The sequence below is a fragment of the Stegodyphus dumicola genome, chromosome X2 (genome assembly GCF_044657685.1).
Source record: "Stegodyphus dumicola isolate Sdum_Otavi_A_Nest chromosome X2, ASM4465768v1".
Taxonomy (NCBI): Eukaryota; Metazoa; Arthropoda; class Arachnida; order Araneae; family Eresidae; genus Stegodyphus; species Stegodyphus dumicola.
The window spans coordinates 69,278,927-69,297,648 of record NC_140781.1 but is presented as its reverse complement, the minus strand read 5'-3'; the positions used below and the strand labels follow the sequence as shown (position 1 = coordinate 69,297,648).

The 18,722-nt window shown below is 32.5% G+C and overlaps 1 protein-coding gene across 1 annotated transcript in view; it reads right to left on the bottom strand.

Moving 5' to 3' along the window:
- Positions 1-18,262, bottom strand: part of LOC118199915 (uncharacterized) — a 35,911-nt gene extending 17,649 nt beyond the window's left edge. Inside the window, exons 1-2 of the mRNA XM_035371789.2 lie at positions 18,106-18,262; positions 6,813-6,866 (exon numbers count right to left, since the gene is read on the bottom strand). Coding sequence (XP_035227680.2) covers positions 6,813-6,866; positions 18,106-18,222 — 171 coding nt within the window. The 5' untranslated portion in view covers positions 18,223-18,262. The remainder of the gene's footprint in view (positions 1-6,812; positions 6,867-18,105) is intronic.
- Positions 18,263-18,722: the final 460 nt, after the last annotated feature.

The window sequence follows — 18,722 nt, the reverse complement described above, 5'->3', positions numbered from 1 at the left end:
ATGAAGTAAATAAAATATTCATTTGTTAATCACTATAAAAACAGTATTTCTTATCGCTGATAATTATATTAATAAGTCTCGAAAGCGAAACAAGACTATCAGGCAGAGAATCCAGTTGTGTTAATTAACACTAGTTGCTTGTATCTCCAATCTGACAAAACTACAGGAGCCAATCTCGATGAGATAAACGTTTCAGCTTTTGCAGGTATAAATCAAACTCTGCTAATTATACTGTTGGAGTAAAAATGAACCACATTCTTCGAACTCTTAAGTACATTTTTTTAAACCGTAAAAAAAAGGGGAGGTGAGAAACTCTGTACCGAGATACATAATATATAAATATATTTGTTAATAATCACAATAATACTGCAAATATCCATAATTATCACTTAGAAATCCTATACATAACACTTAAACAAATCACTCCAAATTGAATCAATTAAATGTATTAAGAGCAAAGTTAAAAATGAAAATATTCAGAAGTAAATTTATTGATTTTAGCTGCTCAGTTTGTTAAGCAATAGAAGTTTAGTTTGAAAGATAAATTAAAGATCTTAAGCTGCATTTAATGTTAGCTTCTGAAAACCGATGAGATGTGAGGCCGCATGGTAGGTTAAGTTAAAGATATCTGGACAATGACACCTATGCAGTGGTTGAGTGATGGCCAGATGGTTGATTGATGGCATGCTAGCGTAACGCTACAGCGTAAATTATCGTTCATTCGAAAGGTGGCTAAAGATTGGACGTAACGTATATTATCATAGTGACTATTTTTAGCTCTGTTTCTTCATTGGTAAAATGCCTTACCTAACAGCCGAATAGTAAAATTCGGCTGCTGTTGCGGCTGAACATTGGTAGTTCGACTTGGGATCAAATCCCTGCGAAAGAACTGGCGCTGCATAGGTTTGGTTTGGTTTGGTTGGTTATGGCTAAGTACACACCAGAACTATCTGTCTAAGGAGGATGCTTTCGTGAAGGACTTTCTAAAAATTGGCTCGTATACACGTTAAACATGGGGAAAATCACGATAACGTCCATGCAGCCAACCCTTCACCGAGATTCGAGCCGCGAACCGAATTACAAATGTTCAGCACTCGGTTGCTGATGACCCGGCTGTATAGGAGTTTTGGAGGTTTTACCTATGTGAGTGCGAGCCATTTTACTTTAGAAATCCTTTTACAAAGGTACCTCTTCGCTTAGTTAGGCCTTAAGTAATTTGCCCATAATTAAAACAATCCAGTCGTTTGTAACAAATGTTATTGTTAGGTTCTGCAATAAAGTTTCAAGATTTCCTCTTCAATTTATGGGTTTATTCTGGAGACTTACGAAGACTTTAATCATGTTATACTTTAACCAGACTTTAATACTGTATAAAAATTGTTCGAAAGACGACACATTAGTCTATAGTTTCCGTCATTCAGTATTATTATTTATCTTACCTTTCTAGGTAATTCAAAAGCAAGCCTACGATTCTTGATGTATAAAACAACATATGTTCAAATGTATGTAGTATACAGAATTTCATTTACTTTTGAGTTTTATTCCTTAAAAAGGAACAAAAAACTGAAATTTATCAATTATTTTCTCTTTCAAAGTTATTCAGACTTAAATTTTGAAATCTAAACATTTCCTCTTTTAGGAAGTTAACGTTAAGGACACTGAATTACATTCTATTTATTTTTAAGTTATTACCTGTAAAACAACTAACTGAATTTCAGAGTTCAAAGAATCCAAAAATTTAAAGAGCAAGACAAAATTGTAATAATACCGGGTTGTTCGAAAAATACGTGATAGTTGAGAAACCGGGTTGTTCGAAAAATACGTGATAGTTGAGAAAAAAATGGGATACAATGAAGTAAATAAAATATTCATTTGTTAATCACTATAAAAACAGTATTTCTTATCGCTGATAATTATATTAATAAGTCTCGAAAGCGAAACAAGACTATCAGGCAGAGAATCCAGTTGTGTTAATTAACACTAGTTGCTTGTATCTCCAATCTGACAAAACTACAGGAGCCAATCTCGATGAGATAAACGTTTCAGCTTTTGCAGGTATAAATCAAACTCTGCTAATTATACTGTTGGAGTAAAAATGAACCACATTCTTCGAACTCTTAAGTACATTTTTTTAAACCGTAAAAAAAAGGGGAGGTGAGAAACTCTGTACCGAGATACATAATATATAAATATATTTGTTAATAATCACAATAATACTGCAAATATCCATAATTATCACTTAGAAATCCTATACATAACACTTAAACAAATCACTCCAAATTGAATCAATTAAATGTATTAAGAGCAAAGTTAAAAATGAAAATATTCAGAAGTAAATTTATTGATTTTAGCTGCTCAGTTTGTTAAGCAATAGAAGTTTAGTTTGAAAGATAAATTAAAGATCTTAAGCTGCATTTAATGTTAGCTTCTGAAAACCGATGAGATGTGAGGCCGCATGGTAGGTTAAGTTAAAGATATCTGGACAATGACACCTATGCAGTGGTTGAGTGATGGCCAGATGGTTGATTGATGGCATGCTAGCGTAACGCTACAGCGTAAATTATCGTTCATTCGAAAGGTGGCTAAAGATTGGACGTAACGTATATTATCATAGTGACTATTTTTAGCTCTGTTTCTTCATTGGTAAAATGCCTTACCTAACAGCCGAATAGTAAAATTCGGCTGCTGTTGCGGCTGAACATTGGTAGTTCGACTTGGGATCAAATCCCTGCGAAAGAACTGGCGCTGCATAGGTTTGGTTTGGTTTGGTTGGTTATGGCTAAGTACACACCAGAACTATCTGTCTAAGGAGGATGCTTTCGTGAAGGACTTTCTAAAAATTGGCTCGTATACACGTTAAACATGGGGAAAATCACGATAACGTCCATGCAGCCAACCCTTCACCGAGATTCGAGCCGCGAACCGAATTACAAATGTTCAGCACTCGGTTGCTGATGACCCGGCTGTATAGGAGTTTTGGAGGTTTTACCTATGTGAGTGCGAGCCATTTTACTTTAGAAATCCTTTTACAAAGGTACCTCTTCGCTTAGTTAGGCCTTAAGTAATTTGCCCATAATTAAAACAATCCAGTCGTTTGTAACAAATGTTATTGTTAGGTTCTGCAATAAAGTTTCAAGATTTCCTCTTCAATTTATGGGTTTATTCTGGAGACTTACGAAGACTTTAATCATGTTATACTTTAACCAGACTTTAATACTGTATAAAAATTGTTCGAAAGACGACACATTAGTCTATAGTTTCCGCCATTCAGTATTATTATTTATCTTACCTTTCTAGGTAATTCAAAAGCAAGCCTACGATTCTTGATGTATAAAACAACATATGTTCAAATGTATGTAGTATACAGAATTTCATTTACTTTTGAGTTTTATTCCTTAAAAAGGAACAAAAAACTGAAATTTATCAATTATTTTCTCTTTCAAAGTTATTCAGACTTAAATTTTGAAATCTAAACATTTCCTCTTTTAGGAAGTTAACGTTAAGGACACTGAATTACATTCTATTTATTTTTAAGTTATTACCTGTAAAACAACTAACTGAATTTCAGAGTTCAAAGAATCCAAAAATTTAAAGAGCAAGACAAAATTGTAATAATACCGGGTTGTTCGAAAAATACGTGATAGTTGAGAAACCGGGTTGTTCGAAAAATACGTGATAGTTGAGAAAAAAATGGGATACAATGAAGTAAATAAAATATTCATTTGTTAATCACTATAAAAACAGTATTTCTTATCGCTGATAATTATATTAATAAGTCTCGAAAGCGAAACAAGACTATCAGGCAGAGAATCCAGTTGTGTTAATTAACACTAGTTGCTTGTATCTCCAATCTGACAAAACTACAGGAGCCAATCTCGATGAGATAAACGTTTCAGCTTTTGCAGGTATAAATCAAACTCTGCTAATTATACTGTTGGAGTAAAAATGAACCACATTCTTCGAACTCTTAAGTACATTTTTTTAAACCGTAAAAAAAAGGGGAGGTGAGAAACTCTGTACCGAGATACATAATATATAAATATATTTGTTAATAATCACAATAATACTGCAAATATCCATAATTATCACTTAGAAATCCTATACATAACACTTAAACAAATCACTCCAAATTGAATCAATTAAATGTATTAAGAGCAAAGTTAAAAATGAAAATATTCAGAAGTAAATTTATTGATTTTAGCTGCTCAGTTTGTTAAGCAATAGAAGTTTAGTTTGAAAGATAAATTAAAGATCTTAAGCTGCATTTAATGTTAGCTTCTGAAAACCGATGAGATGTGAGGCCGCATGGTAGGTTAAGTTAAAGATATCTGGACAATGACACCTATGCAGTGGTTGAGTGATGGCCAGATGGTTGATTGATGGCATGCTAGCGTAACGCTACAGCGTAAATTATCGTTCATTCGAAAGGTGGCTAAAGATTGGACGTAACGTATATTATCATAGTGACTATTTTTAGCTCTGTTTCTTCATTGGTAAAATGCCTTACCTAACAGCCGAATAGTAAAATTCGGCTGCTGTTGCGGCTGAACATTGGTAGTTCGACTTGGGATCAAATCCCTGCGAAAGAACTGGCGCTGCATAGGTTTGGTTTGGTTTGGTTGGTTATGGCTAAGTACACACCAGAACTATCTGTCTAAGGAGGATGCTTTCGTGAAGGACTTTCTAAAAATTGGCTCGTATACACGTTAAACATGGGGAAAATCACGATAACGTCCATGCAGCCAACCCTTCACCGAGATTCGAGCCGCGAACCGAATTACAAATGTTCAGCACTCGGTTGCTGATGACCCGGCTGTATAGGAGTTTTGGAGGTTTTACCTATGTGAGTGCGAGCCATTTTACTTTAGAAATCCTTTTACAAAGGTACCTCTTCGCTTAGTTAGGCCTTAAGTAATTTGCCCATAATTAAAACAATCCAGTCGTTTGTAACAAATGTTATTGTTAGGTTCTGCAATAAAGTTTCAAGATTTCCTCTTCAATTTATGGGTTTATTCTGGAGACTTACGAAGACTTTAATCATGTTATACTTTAACCAGACTTTAATACTGTATAAAAATTGTTCGAAAGACGACACATTAGTCTATAGTTTCCGTCATTCAGTATTATTATTTATCTTACCTTTCTAGGTAATTCAAAAGCAAGCCTACGATTCTTGATGTATAAAACAACATATGTTCAAATGTATGTAGTATACAGAATTTCATTTACTTTTGAGTTTTATTCCTTAAAAAGGAACAAAAAACTGAAATTTATCAATTATTTTCTCTTTCAAAGTTATTCAGACTTAAATTTTGAAATCTAAACATTTCCTCTTTTAGGAAGTTAACGTTAAGGACACTGAATTACATTCTATTTATTTTTAAGTTATTACCTGTAAAACAACTAACTGAATTTCAGAGTTCAAAGAATCCAAAAATTTAAAGAGCAAGACAAAATTGTAATAATACCGGGTTGTTCGAAAAATACGAGGACGGGTTTCTTTTCTTAAAAACATTGATTCTGATCATATGTTTCTAATTACACAATTTTCAAAATTTGGTTGAGAAATTTATTAAAGCTGTTTGGATATTAGGGTGTGTGTGTGTATGTGAAAAGGCTGGATGAATGCACAAATATATCTTTTTATATGGTCCCTGTGGAAATCAAGAAGTCCAAATGGTATAAATGTTACTATGCTTTAATAATTTCAACACATAAAGCTCTATATCTTTGTTAGAAAAATTTGCGGAGGCATTTGAGAAGGAATTATTGACCTAGATTGCTTTTTCAGATGTCTATTACCAAGAGCAATTTCGATCATGATTTGTCCAGATTTGAGAAACGGTAGAACAAATTTTGCTTATCCTCCCTGTTGGCATGGTGGTAGCCATGGAGGAAGGAAGGATTTCTTCCTACATGGTGGTAGCGGAGCTGGCTGCTGTACCCTTGGGCCCATTTTCGAATCACTTGGGAAGCTCGGGACACTTAAAATACTGGCTACCCGAAAATGTTGTCGAAAAGATGGAGACAGAGAATGAGGGGTAGGAGACCTTCAGATCTGTCCTCAGAGATGTTCTCCATCAAAAGTAAATGAGCTTGCCATTTCTCGCAGGTGTAATTCGGTCGCGCCCTATGGTGCACCCGAGCCACGTTCTCGGTGATGAGACAGCAATGACGGGTGGATTTAAGCATTTCCTGATGAATGCGTTAAGTGGCAAATGTCCGACAATTTAGCACAACAACAAAAAAATATTGCTCATTTTGATGATAAATAGCTCCATTTTAGGTAAAACAGCACTTATTAATTTTGAAACTCACTCCCTGATTATTAATATCTCTGCGAATTTTACTTGTAAAGTTATAGAAATTTTTGCATTTAATTTTTGAAACTATAATGAACATTTAAAAAACTAGAGTTTTTGCTCTACGATCATATAAAAAGTTCCATCCTTAATGCTACACCTATTTTTATAAAATCCTTCACCTTATTTCGTATTATAGTTTTGTAAGTGCGTGTCTAGGATAAGCATTTAAGGATAGATACCTGTTTCGAACATTTTATTTAATGATGGCAACTGATATCAAAGTTGATATTTGGAATTTATAATTTCATCACTGATACAGTTAAAAGATTTAGATAAATATACGGAAATTTATAAAATGTCACGCGAAGATCTTAGCTTACGTAAGAATATTTATGTAGAAATAAATACAGAAGAAATAAATATGAATAAAGAAGAAAAAAGCATATTCAGTTTTTCTTTTCTATTAAATCTAAGTACAATTTGGTTTTTTTATTAAACTTTTCTTACCATGAAGCAGTCTGGTTCTTTATGACAGTTTTCTTCAGTACGTAAGTGAATGAACTGAAAAAAAAAAAAAAAAAAAAAAAAAAAAAAAAAAAAATGCATTAGTTACGTTGCTTTTATTCAACACTTCCTGTTCTAAAAAATTATTTACTTTCTAAACATTACTACTACAAACTACAAAACTAAACATTATTACTATTAGTATTTCAGAAAATTAGGTATCAGTTAAATTCTTTCTCGAAATTCCTCTCTACCTTACATATTTCATTATTTACCTATGTAATCAATTTCTGATTTTATAATATAATGGTATTAATAAACTGCTACTTCAGCATTTTTCTCCGAGACTCCTTATGCACGTCTATAAATGCAACCACCTATGAACATCTTCTCTAAGACGACCTCCACCCCTGGATTCAGAAGACAAATCTTCCGAATCCATGGGTGGTTGCATTAGAGAATGTACTTCGTGTCTGCAGATGATTATATCTATATGCTTTAATTAGTTAAAAATTTGCGTGTAATTTTAATAAAGTGATTATTTAGTATCTTTCCTAATCAACTCCAGTACTTGGAATTCAGAACTCGAATGGGAAACGCATATCTTCGAACTTCAGAATTATCAAGGTTTTATCATTTTATATTATAAGTAACGAACTAATAAACATAAAATGTAGCAGAAGATTAATAAATAAATACTTTCTTCCATTTACTCAGCGTAAAGCAGATAATAAATTTCAAGAGCTAATGTTATTGTAGTTCATCTTTTAACACACAGTGAGAGGACAAGTCCTTTTCCCGTTAAATTGATGCATTAGCAAATGGCTAGAAAATATTCTGCAAACCACCAGACCACAAAACTTGGGTAATTAACAACCAGCTGTGTATTAGAATTCCTCGAAATTTTTCAGAGATCCATGGAGTTGCGGTGATCTCGCATAACATCTTATCTAGATCCAATGAATTCCGTTTTGGCGCATTCTTCCCCACAAAACTATCAGTTTCTTATCCTCAGCGTGGGATTTTCGAGAAGCAGAAGCTGGGGAAGAAGATAAAACGATAAGAGGTCAGGAAAGGTTAATAATGCTCTCCCACCCTTACTGTGGCCTCGCAAACGCGAAACGAGCTCAACAAGCAATGGCTTTAGCTTCCTGAAAAAGAAAGTAAAAACGGAGAAAAAAAAGACGAGAATTGAGTCCCGCCCCACCCCCTGTGCGCATTATCCTCCTACCATCACCTATAAATTTTTCTAGTTTACTTTAGAATTAACTTAAGTAAGGTGACAATGAGTTCGCAATATCCCACTGTCCTATATTTTAGGCTCCCCATTTCTGTTTGCAGCTTGTTTGTTTTATGCAACTGATAGCTTGCTTCTTAAGATTTGTTGTCTTTTATTTTTATTGGTGTTTGTTTCAATATGTCTTTTTGCTTTGTTTATCTGACATTTACCGGTTATTAATTGTTTCGTTACACTTTGCTTTATGCGAAACTCTAAACTGTTCAACTGTTCTTGCAGTAATAATGCAATAATAATAATCTTTGCGTCACTAAGATTCATTTTCGATTGAATTCAGAGTTGCAAGTGGCGAGGACGAGTAATCTCTCTCTCTCTCTATATATATATAACGTAAGCGTATTATAAAGGAAAACGAGCCTCCGAAAATGCTGATCGACTGCTATTGAACTCTAAAGAGGGTGTATCAGAGAAAAAATAATAATTAAAATCAGTTAAAATTGCATTTTCAGGTAGTTGTTACTAATTGTAATGGATTGTAATATTTGAATTTAAGTTATTTAAATATTAAAAAAAGATGACTGCGAAAATAGAAAAAGTTTTCTTTTTAGTCCAAAAGGGCTTTGTCCCTGAAAAACTATTGTTTTCGTTTTGCGATTTTTGCGTTGAAAACTTTAAAAAGCTGTATCACTTTCCAAATCGTTGCTACCAAATACTATTGCCCTGTATTATATTTGAAGAAATTAAATAATAAAGAATGTGCATAAATGTATGTATGTTTCTCACATTGTGATAAAACAACGGTACTTAAAGCCATCCAATTTTGAATGACGTAATCCTACTGCGAATAATGGGCATCAGAAAGCCCAAATTTGAAATTTGGCATTTGTTTTATTATCGATTTCCTATTTTGTAAAACTTTAACGAAATTTTGATTAACAAACTCAACGATTTAAAAGCGAGCAATGGCAGCAATCTACGGTGGGGGGTGGGGGGGGTGGAGTTTTATCTTCAAAGCGCGGAACTGTGTATCGGAAGTTCTAAAGATATGCTCATTTAAAATTTTTTTTGCGACATTGCCTCTTGAACTGAATTTTATGGCTTAAGAGCAAAAAACATGATATTTAATAAATAAAGGTAACGCACAAAACCTTAAAAAAAAGGCCCCATTGGACGTAATTTAAAATCTGCCTTTCGGATTTTTTCCCTCTTTTCTTTTCTTCTTCTTCTTCTTCTTTTTTTTTTTTTTCCTTATAGAATACACATCAGTTCATTTTAACTTAACCAAAACTAAAAATTTTCAGTTAATTAATCTGTCTTCTATCAAGCACCTTAGTTCAGTAATCTGTACTAATGTGTCATTTTTTAAAAAAAATTAAATGGTTCAAGTATAATTAGAAAAGGACCTAAGCCTCTTTTTCCCCTCCTCATTTATAAAACTGCATTTTCATCTATAATCATGTGAAATAATTCTCTAAATATAATTCAGTACAGAAAGAATAATTTATAGAAGCGATTTGGAAATGGAATCGGCATTGAGAAGCTTATAAAAATCTAGGAAGCGAAGTAATTCTGTAGAATATTTTATAACTTTTTACAGTTGAATTGCATTGAATTTCTCTTTATCAATGACTTGTAAATATAATTTAATGATATTATGAGTGTATATATGCTACATACATACATACATAGTATATACATAGATGCATACATACATATAACACACACATTTATTCATAAGTTCCATATGAATTACCACGAGATTTCAACAGCTATATACTTTTGTTGTGCCTTGTTTACTATGTCGAAACTTCTGAATGAAAATTACAATTATCATCTAAACTTTGATCTCAGTGACATTAATAAGGCAGAATTTCTCGTTAAAAGAGAAATATTTACAGAGTTTTATTTTTGCTATTGCTAGGCAAAACGAAACAGGAATGTGGAAGGTCGGTCCTTTCGAATTTTCGAATTTTATTCTAAAATACAATTTTCAGAATAAAGTTTTTAAATATTGAAATAGTATTTCGAACCTTCCTCACAGTTGCTGTAAGTGCTACTAGTCGTGAGAAGAGTTTTCTGAATAAATTTTATTTACAGAGCTTTTATGAATTGTCAATGTTTACTTTGCATTGAAGACATCTTTCTATACTGTCTGCACTACAGTAACTGGAGCAATTAAGTAGACCTCTATGCTGGTTTTGCAAGCAAAAAGCAAAATAATAAAATTTTAAAATGTTGGAATTGAAATTTTTCTTCAATAACACACATAGAGTTTATTTCCTTATATATTATTTTGATGCTTTTTTGGTTTTTTATTTGCATATCACGAGGGGCGGCAAATTTAGGGACAGGGCAGGCGGCAAAATCATGGACCGCCCCGGGCGGCAAAACTCTAGTTACGACACTATAGATAAGAATTTTGATTGATTCCTATCTATATGTATCCTGCTTTTATAAAACGTCTAACAAATAAATTATCCTATTAATTCTAATGCGTATTCGCATAATAACATAATAACTATGCCATTTAATCTGAAATTTTAAGATCTAAGTCAAACGCGTCAGTGGTTTTAGACTCCAATATTTAATTTTTATCATCAGAAGCTTTTAAGAGTCATTAGGTAATTTGATGTCGGTGAAATGAAAAATATGCAGTGCCCTAGCTGGGACTCGAAACTTGGACCTTTCGAATACGCGTCGAGTATGCTTCCATCTACACCAAGAAGACATGCTGGAAGGAGGGAGAAAATACCTTGTAGGTATACTTTCCCTTTTAAAGGGCGACTGGGGTTAGGAGACCCAGTTGTCAAATCCTTGTGGTGATGAATTATCGTACACTACCTTTTAGTTCGGGTACCACTTTAGACTTTTGAAACAAGGAGACCTGAAAAATGTGCAGTGTCCTCGCCGGGACTCGAAACCTGGACCTCTCGAATACGTGTCGACTATGCTTCCAATAACACCACGAAGGCATGGGGAAATGAGGGAGAAAGTACCTTATAGCTTCATTTCTAAAAGGAATTTCATGCGGAAAGGAGTTTATTATCATTTTTAAAATGTCATAAAAACCTAATTTTGTATAGCTACTTCAGCACGGAACAAATCTGCAAACTATCTTTGAATTCCTGTTATTTTTTTATAACTCTTAGAAGGAGGTGTGGTGAATAATAATAACAATAAATAAAATAAACCCCTGATATCAACAAGCTTCATTAAACTTCATTTAACTCAGGATCATTTTCAACTAAAAAAAAATGCCCATAGGAAGCGAATGTTTAACTGCCATGTGAAAAGTTTTATGTATTAATTTTTAACACAGTTTTACGCCAGTTTACTGAATAATTAAAAATTTTGAAATGCTCGCTCAGGTTTAACACTTCCTTTAACGCTTAAATATAATGATTCGTTACTCCTATTTAAGCTAATCGCTTTCCTTTTCATATCATGCGTCAAAACTATTTACAGAATAACAAAGCTAGCTGATTCTCCTTCCCTCACCACATATATGGTATGCAAGTGAAGATCACGATGCGCTTTGGCTGACAAAAGGGGAGTGAGCGTCTGAAGAACAAATTTAGCCCACTCTCTCGGCATTTTATGATTGATTGATTTCTGCTCATTACTCAAGCTGTTTTTGCTTTCAAGTTCTTTTCGTATAAGATGTGCTAAGGCAGTAAGAATTCCACTCCTAGGAGCAGAAAACATTTAAACAATTGTCGTCTTTTAGTTTTTAATTATCATTACCAAATTTTTTTTCACTGAAAATTTTTTATCTTGCAAACAATTTTAAGAGTAATAGGTTCTGTTGTCTTCTCTCAGATTAAAATATAGAGCTTTTAGTATTCTTCCAAGATGTGCAATTCGTTAGCAAAAATTCAATTATCAGTATAAAAACTAGATAAAACAGAAGAAAAATCAAATGCGGAAGAGTTTTCAGAAGCCTGCTTTTGAACTGCCGATTTTATTAAAAAGAATAATTATTTTCAGGTACATAAGTTTTAGAAATTACGCAGATCATCTTGCTTTATAATTTTAATCGTGGTTCTTATACGTTTTTTTAAAATTTAAAAATTTACAAAAAGCTTTCTCACATATTACTTTTATTATGATGTCTTTACTCATTCATATATGCAACTTTTAATTAATAATTACTCATGTTTCTTAATACGGTGACCTCAAACTGGCGGGCCCTGATGCAATTTTATGCAGCCCGCGACTATATTTCAATTATAGTATATTTGGTGCATTATTACTGAATTCCGAGTTTACATTATTTTTATTACCATTAAAAACGAAAATGAATAATGCGCCAGAAAATCTTAAAATGGAGCTAATTAATTAACAGTGTAATATAAATCTTATTCAAAGATTTCAAGATACAAATTTGATTAACTTTTATTCATACATCTGTCAAAGAATAAATTAGCTCAATTATGAATTTTAGGACTGAAAATAATCGCTTTATGGGAATACATTTATATGTGAAATTTTTTTTACATGCTTAACAATTAATAAGAAAAGAACCCAATTAACCGATAAGCATCTATGATCCGTGATGAATAAAATTTCTAATAATTTCTGTCTAGAGTTACAAACATTATTACAATCGAGACACCATCATGTATCGAGCTGTATTAAGAAATAAAGAAGTTTGTAGTTATTAACATACAAACATCATGATATTAAGACTGGAGAGACATGATTTAACTACCATTATTGGAGAGACATGATTTAACTACCATTATTGGAGAGACATGATTTAACTACCATTATAGACCAGTCATCGAAAGTTTCAAAAAAGGCGTTTAGTGTGTTTAAGTTTTTTTTTTTTTTTTCCATTAGTTAAGTTTTTTTGGGTGTGTTGTATCCGAATGGTTTTACATGTACATGGAAAATTTAAAAACGAGAAGTAGCTTATACATAATAATAAATCCATCTGTAAAGTTTGATGAATTATATCTTTTTATGCCGCTGAGGACTTTTATCAAATGCTAAAAATTTGTACTAGTTTCATCAACTTTAATGGCTTTTACTCAAAATTAATAGCTATAAAACTTACGTACTTAATTCGGATCAATCATATTAATTAAACTTTATAACACAAAAATAAATGTAACAAAAAACTGTACCAATAAATAACGTTTATAAATAATTATCATAACAAAGTTATTAAATAATTTACTTTTAAGTAATGTTCTCACAAAACTTGATTCTTTAATGCATGCTTTTTCCCCAAAGCCCGTTTTGAATTAAGATATATAGTTTGGTTTGGTTTATTTAACTATGGCAAAGCAAGCGAGGGCTAACTGCCTCGCTTGTATACACATTACACGCGGGAAAAACCATGTGTGTATTTAATTATGGCAAAGCACACTAGGGCTATCTGCCTAAGGGGAGGGATGCCTTCGTGGAGGACTAAAGGAAAACTAAGGGAAACTGGCTCGTATACACGTTACACATGGGGAAAACCACGAAAACGCCCATGCAGCCAGCTCGTTCGCAGGATTCGAGCCTCGGACCGAACTACCAGTGTTCAGCGACTTTACCGCTCGGCCGCTGGTGGGCTCGGGAAAAACCATGAGGAAAGCCCATGCAGCCAGCCTGTTCGCCTGGAATTAGAACTCAGGTCGAAACTACCAGGGTTCAGCGACTTTACCGCTCTGCCTATTTTAAGATACATACAAAACACTGAGTGAAAGTTAAATGCAGAAATTAAAGATGTGACATAAAAGTTTGCGATAAAGAATTTTAATTTAAAAATACAGTAACTATTAGATATAGTGTAAAAGAAATGGGTAGAAATTTAAAAAGTTTGAAAGTTTATTATTTGCATGACCCTACAGTCATACGCATTTAAACGTTATACATCGATAAAATATTTATGTATATATGTGGAGAGTTTTAGGAGTCAAGGTTCAAAATATTTTCTTCACCATTTATCTGCCCTCAGGACACTTTCTGGCTTTCACTTCAAAATCTAGATAAAATGCAAAACTAGATTTCTGAAAGAATAAATAAGTAAATAAACATTGCACCACCCTCTTCTTCATCCGCTTAATACGGTATGGATGTTAGCTGAGACTGTCTAGACCTAAGTCTAAAAAAACATAGTGTTGTCCTACCACTTTAGGCTCGGCTTCGAATCCCGGGTAAGCCAATTATTTTTGCTGCAGTGGGGGCGCTTTAAATCTGTCGCACTGAAAGTTTTGTTGAAAGTTTGATGTATAGGAGATCCTCAGATTTATTCCACATAAGTGCTGCCGGTTAAAAAGGGGATGGATCTTACGTACCGACCCTTGTGCGCTTTGCCTTAATTAGGTACTCATAATTGCAAAAATGAGTTTTGATGAAAACTTCATAGCTAAACTCGTTTGTATATTTCTCAAACTTACTTTCTGTCATATTAAAATTTATTAACAGATTTTTATCAACAACATTATTGCTGTACGAAGAAACTGACCCTCAAATAAAAGTTATTCAATTACATTTCAGCATATTAGCTAATCTTATCCTTTCTCGCTTAGGTTTAAGAATGGGAAAAAAAAATATCGCTTTTATTTGTTATTTTGTGTAAGATATTTTTAAAGACAAATATTTATTATCAATCTATTCTTGGAGGTTGCAGGTAAGACACATCATAACATTGTTTGTGGCAAATATTCAGGAAAAGTGAGTTTTTTTTTTATTAATGTTCGAACAATACTAAAATATTTGTTTCATAAGTTATTCAGTGCCTGCTCTTTGGAAGTATATTTCCTAACTTTTCATAATGAATAAATGAAACGCAATTGTTGAAGAAAAAACTATATTAATTCATATATTCATGCTTATGTGTGTGTGTGATTATGGCAAAGCCTCGAGGGCTATCTGCCTAAGAGGAGGGATGCCTTCGTGGAGGACTTTCTTAGGAAAACTGGCTCGTATACACGTTACACATGGGGAAAACCACGAAAACGCCCATGCAGCCAGCCCGTTCGCGGGATTCGAACCTCGGACCGAACTACCAGTGTTCAGCGACTTTACCGCTCGGCCGCTGATGGGCCTATTCATGCTTATGAAATTCTCTGTCATTTTGTAGCAAACAAATAGAAAAGGGAAAGAAATCTACATAAATCCATATATTCTTGATTTAAAAACTCAGTATTAGCATATCAAATTTTCTGAAATCAATTTTAGATTTAATGCGACATAGATTTTCTAAATATCGTTAAATATGTTTAGATTAAAAAATACACAAAAATTTGCAAACGACGTCATTGATCTCAACTTAAAATTACAGTTAAAGAAAATTTATAAAATTGTAATTAAAAAACATAAGATATAAGGATTAATTTAACATAATTAAAATGTTTTAAATAATTTAATTTAGCAGAATTAAAATGCTTTCGTTATCATAACAATAATCTATCACGAAAGTAACAAAATTCTCTCTTTGACAAAAATTTTCAATAGAAAAAACTGCGTTATTTATATTATGTCCTTAGATTTAAAAATGTTAAAAAAAAGTTCTTAATGAATTCTAAAATAGCTGCTATAAATGAAGTTTATCTTAAAATTTTAATCAGATTGTAACTTAAAGTAAAATGAATCGAACACACAAAAAACTGAAGGATCGAGGCAAAATCCGTTACGGAGTTGTCTTCCTGCCCCCTCGTAATTTTTTCAACATATTAGATGTCACCAATTATATTTCAAGTAAAGTACATTCCATATAAAGTATTTCGTAAAATGACCTTTAAATTCCCATTTTTCATTTAGAATTATTTAAACAAAAAGTACATTTCTGTACATTTAGTTTTCTGTACATGGTTTCGGTTTAGAGTGTGTCGAAAATAATAAATACTTACATATTTTTAGCGAGGACTTTATTTTTTCTCAAAGAAATATTTTTCGATATTTATATCCTGATTATCTTAAAAGTTAATTTTAGAACTCTTTGCTCATTATAAACGATTGTTTAATAATTATAATTTTAATGAAAAAGGTTTACATTTTATTTCTTAACAGTTCATAAACTTGATAAAAAATGCATCAATAAACTGAATATTCTAATAGAAATATTTCAGCTAAAAAAAAAATATTTAATCCCCGGAACTCGAACTCTATGATCTGTCGAATACAAGTCGAGTATGCTTCCAGTTACACCATGAAGGCATGCGGGAGGGAGGAAGAAAATACCCTTATGCTGTAACTAACAATTATAATAAATGATATATTTTTAGGTTTGAAATTTATATAATTAAAGTATACCAACCAGTAAGGGAACTAAATTTCATAATTTAGAAATAAAAAAGCTTATTGCTTGCTTAATACCGATATCATAAAATTCGCGCCGATTGTGCTACTGTTACACCACGAAGGCATGCAGGAAGGAGGGAGAAAATACCTTATACAGTTTTTTATGTTATATTCCATTAGTTAATATAATAATACTGACTATTTCTTATTAACGTATTCTAGCCTAAGATCTCTGTAAAAAGTTAAAAGTCTACAGTATTCTAAATTTTTTTAAATACCAAAGAACAAATAATTGGAAATATCTAAGCTAAAACAAACTAGTTATAATTTTATATTTTTAAAACCTGGAATTAAATAAATGCATAAAATGTTACATATTTTAAACATTATAGGAATTTGGTATTATTGGAATTAAATGGAGGGTCGTTTTAAACTAGAAGCGGGAACACGTGCACCATTTGTCGTTGAGGAAATCGCACCTTGTAAATTATTTCTCTCGTAATAACCTTCCCCATCATCAGCGTTTTCGAGTTTTATAAAAGAATATTTAGCTACCTGAATAATGAGTTTATTATAATTGTACTTAATTACAATGCAGGAATATAATAAGACCTCACCTATCAAAAGCAAGACGCATGATCTTAATTTTCTTTAATTCCCCCAAATATTTGATTCATTACGGATGCTTATAATAAGGAAATTTTATCGGTGCTCTGGTGGACAATTTCCTGTACTACACAACTTTCAGAATGAAATGGGGGGTGTAGCTTAAAACGTACCATAAACCTGTCAGTTAGTTTTCTGACTATTCAGTTATCAAAATAAGTAAATAAATAACAGTAAAAGAAATCATGCATTTGCAATCAAAATCTTTGCTTTTTCTAATTAGAGTCACAAGTAACAGCAATAGATTTTTGGTTCTGTTATTAAAAATTTATACTGAACAATGGATAGAAAACGATAGGACTACCGTGAATTTTGCGTTCATTTCTTAAACATATTATTGACTCTAAATAAAAGATTATAATCCAAAATCCACGAGAACAACTTCAAGTAAGTCATTTTTTTTTTTTTCCAGTAAAAATGAATTGTTTATGAGTAAAAAGAAATTAAATAAAAGAATCCTAGAAAATAATTACTGCGTCTCTGCATTTGACTGATTGGGTATTTAGAATATCACAATAACACAAAGGTTTTTTTTTTTTTTTTTTTTTTTTTTTTTTTTAAGTTTAGCTTGGAATATACAAGTGAGAGTAACATAATAAATGCTTTGATGCTTTGATAACTGAGTAAAGTAGTCATATTACATAAACATTTAATTGAGTTTAAAGATGACATATTGCGATGAGAACAAATTAGCACATTTTAAAATCTGAAGCGCTAAATTAAAAATTAATGTTATGTCAGAAAACAGGGTAATTGCAAGTTAGTTAAAAAACAAAATAAGAGTATAACAAGAATAAACAACTAACTATAAGGGAACAAATAGTCTGATACCAAACCGATTTTCTTCGCAGATATTTACGAATTAAAAATCTTAGACCAAGAGCCGGTCTTCTTTAAAGATTTGGCCAAATAAGGGCGGAGAAGAAAAAAAAAAAAAAAAGGGGGGGAAAGCTCGAATAAAATGTAGGATGCTAGATGAAGAATTCTTTGTTAAGACCGACAGCGCATCTCTTATGTCTCATGGTCACACATGGGATATAAACTTTACCCATTTTCTCTGTAGATATATGCGAACAAAACGTGATCTGACTTAGTAATTCCAGATTGAGGAGAAATAGCTGTCAAGCTAGTCGAAGAAGATAGGAAATTGTTTACCTTGTCGAGGCAGGCCGCCCGGCAGCGAGTAACGGCAAGAACGGTCTTCAAATGGATTTCACTGCCCAAAACAGGTCCCAGGAAGAGAACAGCTAACACCACCACAGCGTTCATCATGGATCGTGATCTAACAATGTTCAGATTCGGGGTTGGAGCCCACCTTTTAAAAGTTTTTCCCTCGTTGTTTCCCTCCCCCCTTTTCACATCCTGCTTTTGGCGCGTCATCGCTGACGATCGATTTCCACTTTGGCGGAATAGTCTCCGGAATTTGAAAGGAAATTTGGTACAATAACGGATGTTTTTATTTCGTTTATTCGTATCCGCATGTTTATGCTTCTGTTTAAGTTCCTTTTTCGTACCCTGTTGTTGATCCGGAATTTTATAAAGTGATTAGTAGGGATTTCCGAAAAGGTTTATTTGATTGACATGCGTGTAAATAGATATCCATGCTTTTGTTATGTATTATTATTTTCCTGTTTTTAGTTTACTAGGCACTTATTCTCTTAGGCTATAATAATTTGAATATTTTATACAAATGACAAATTATTTTCCTTCTGCTTCTAATAGCATTTCGAAGCTGACTTAATAAATGACTAAATAAATTGTTATACTTCTTT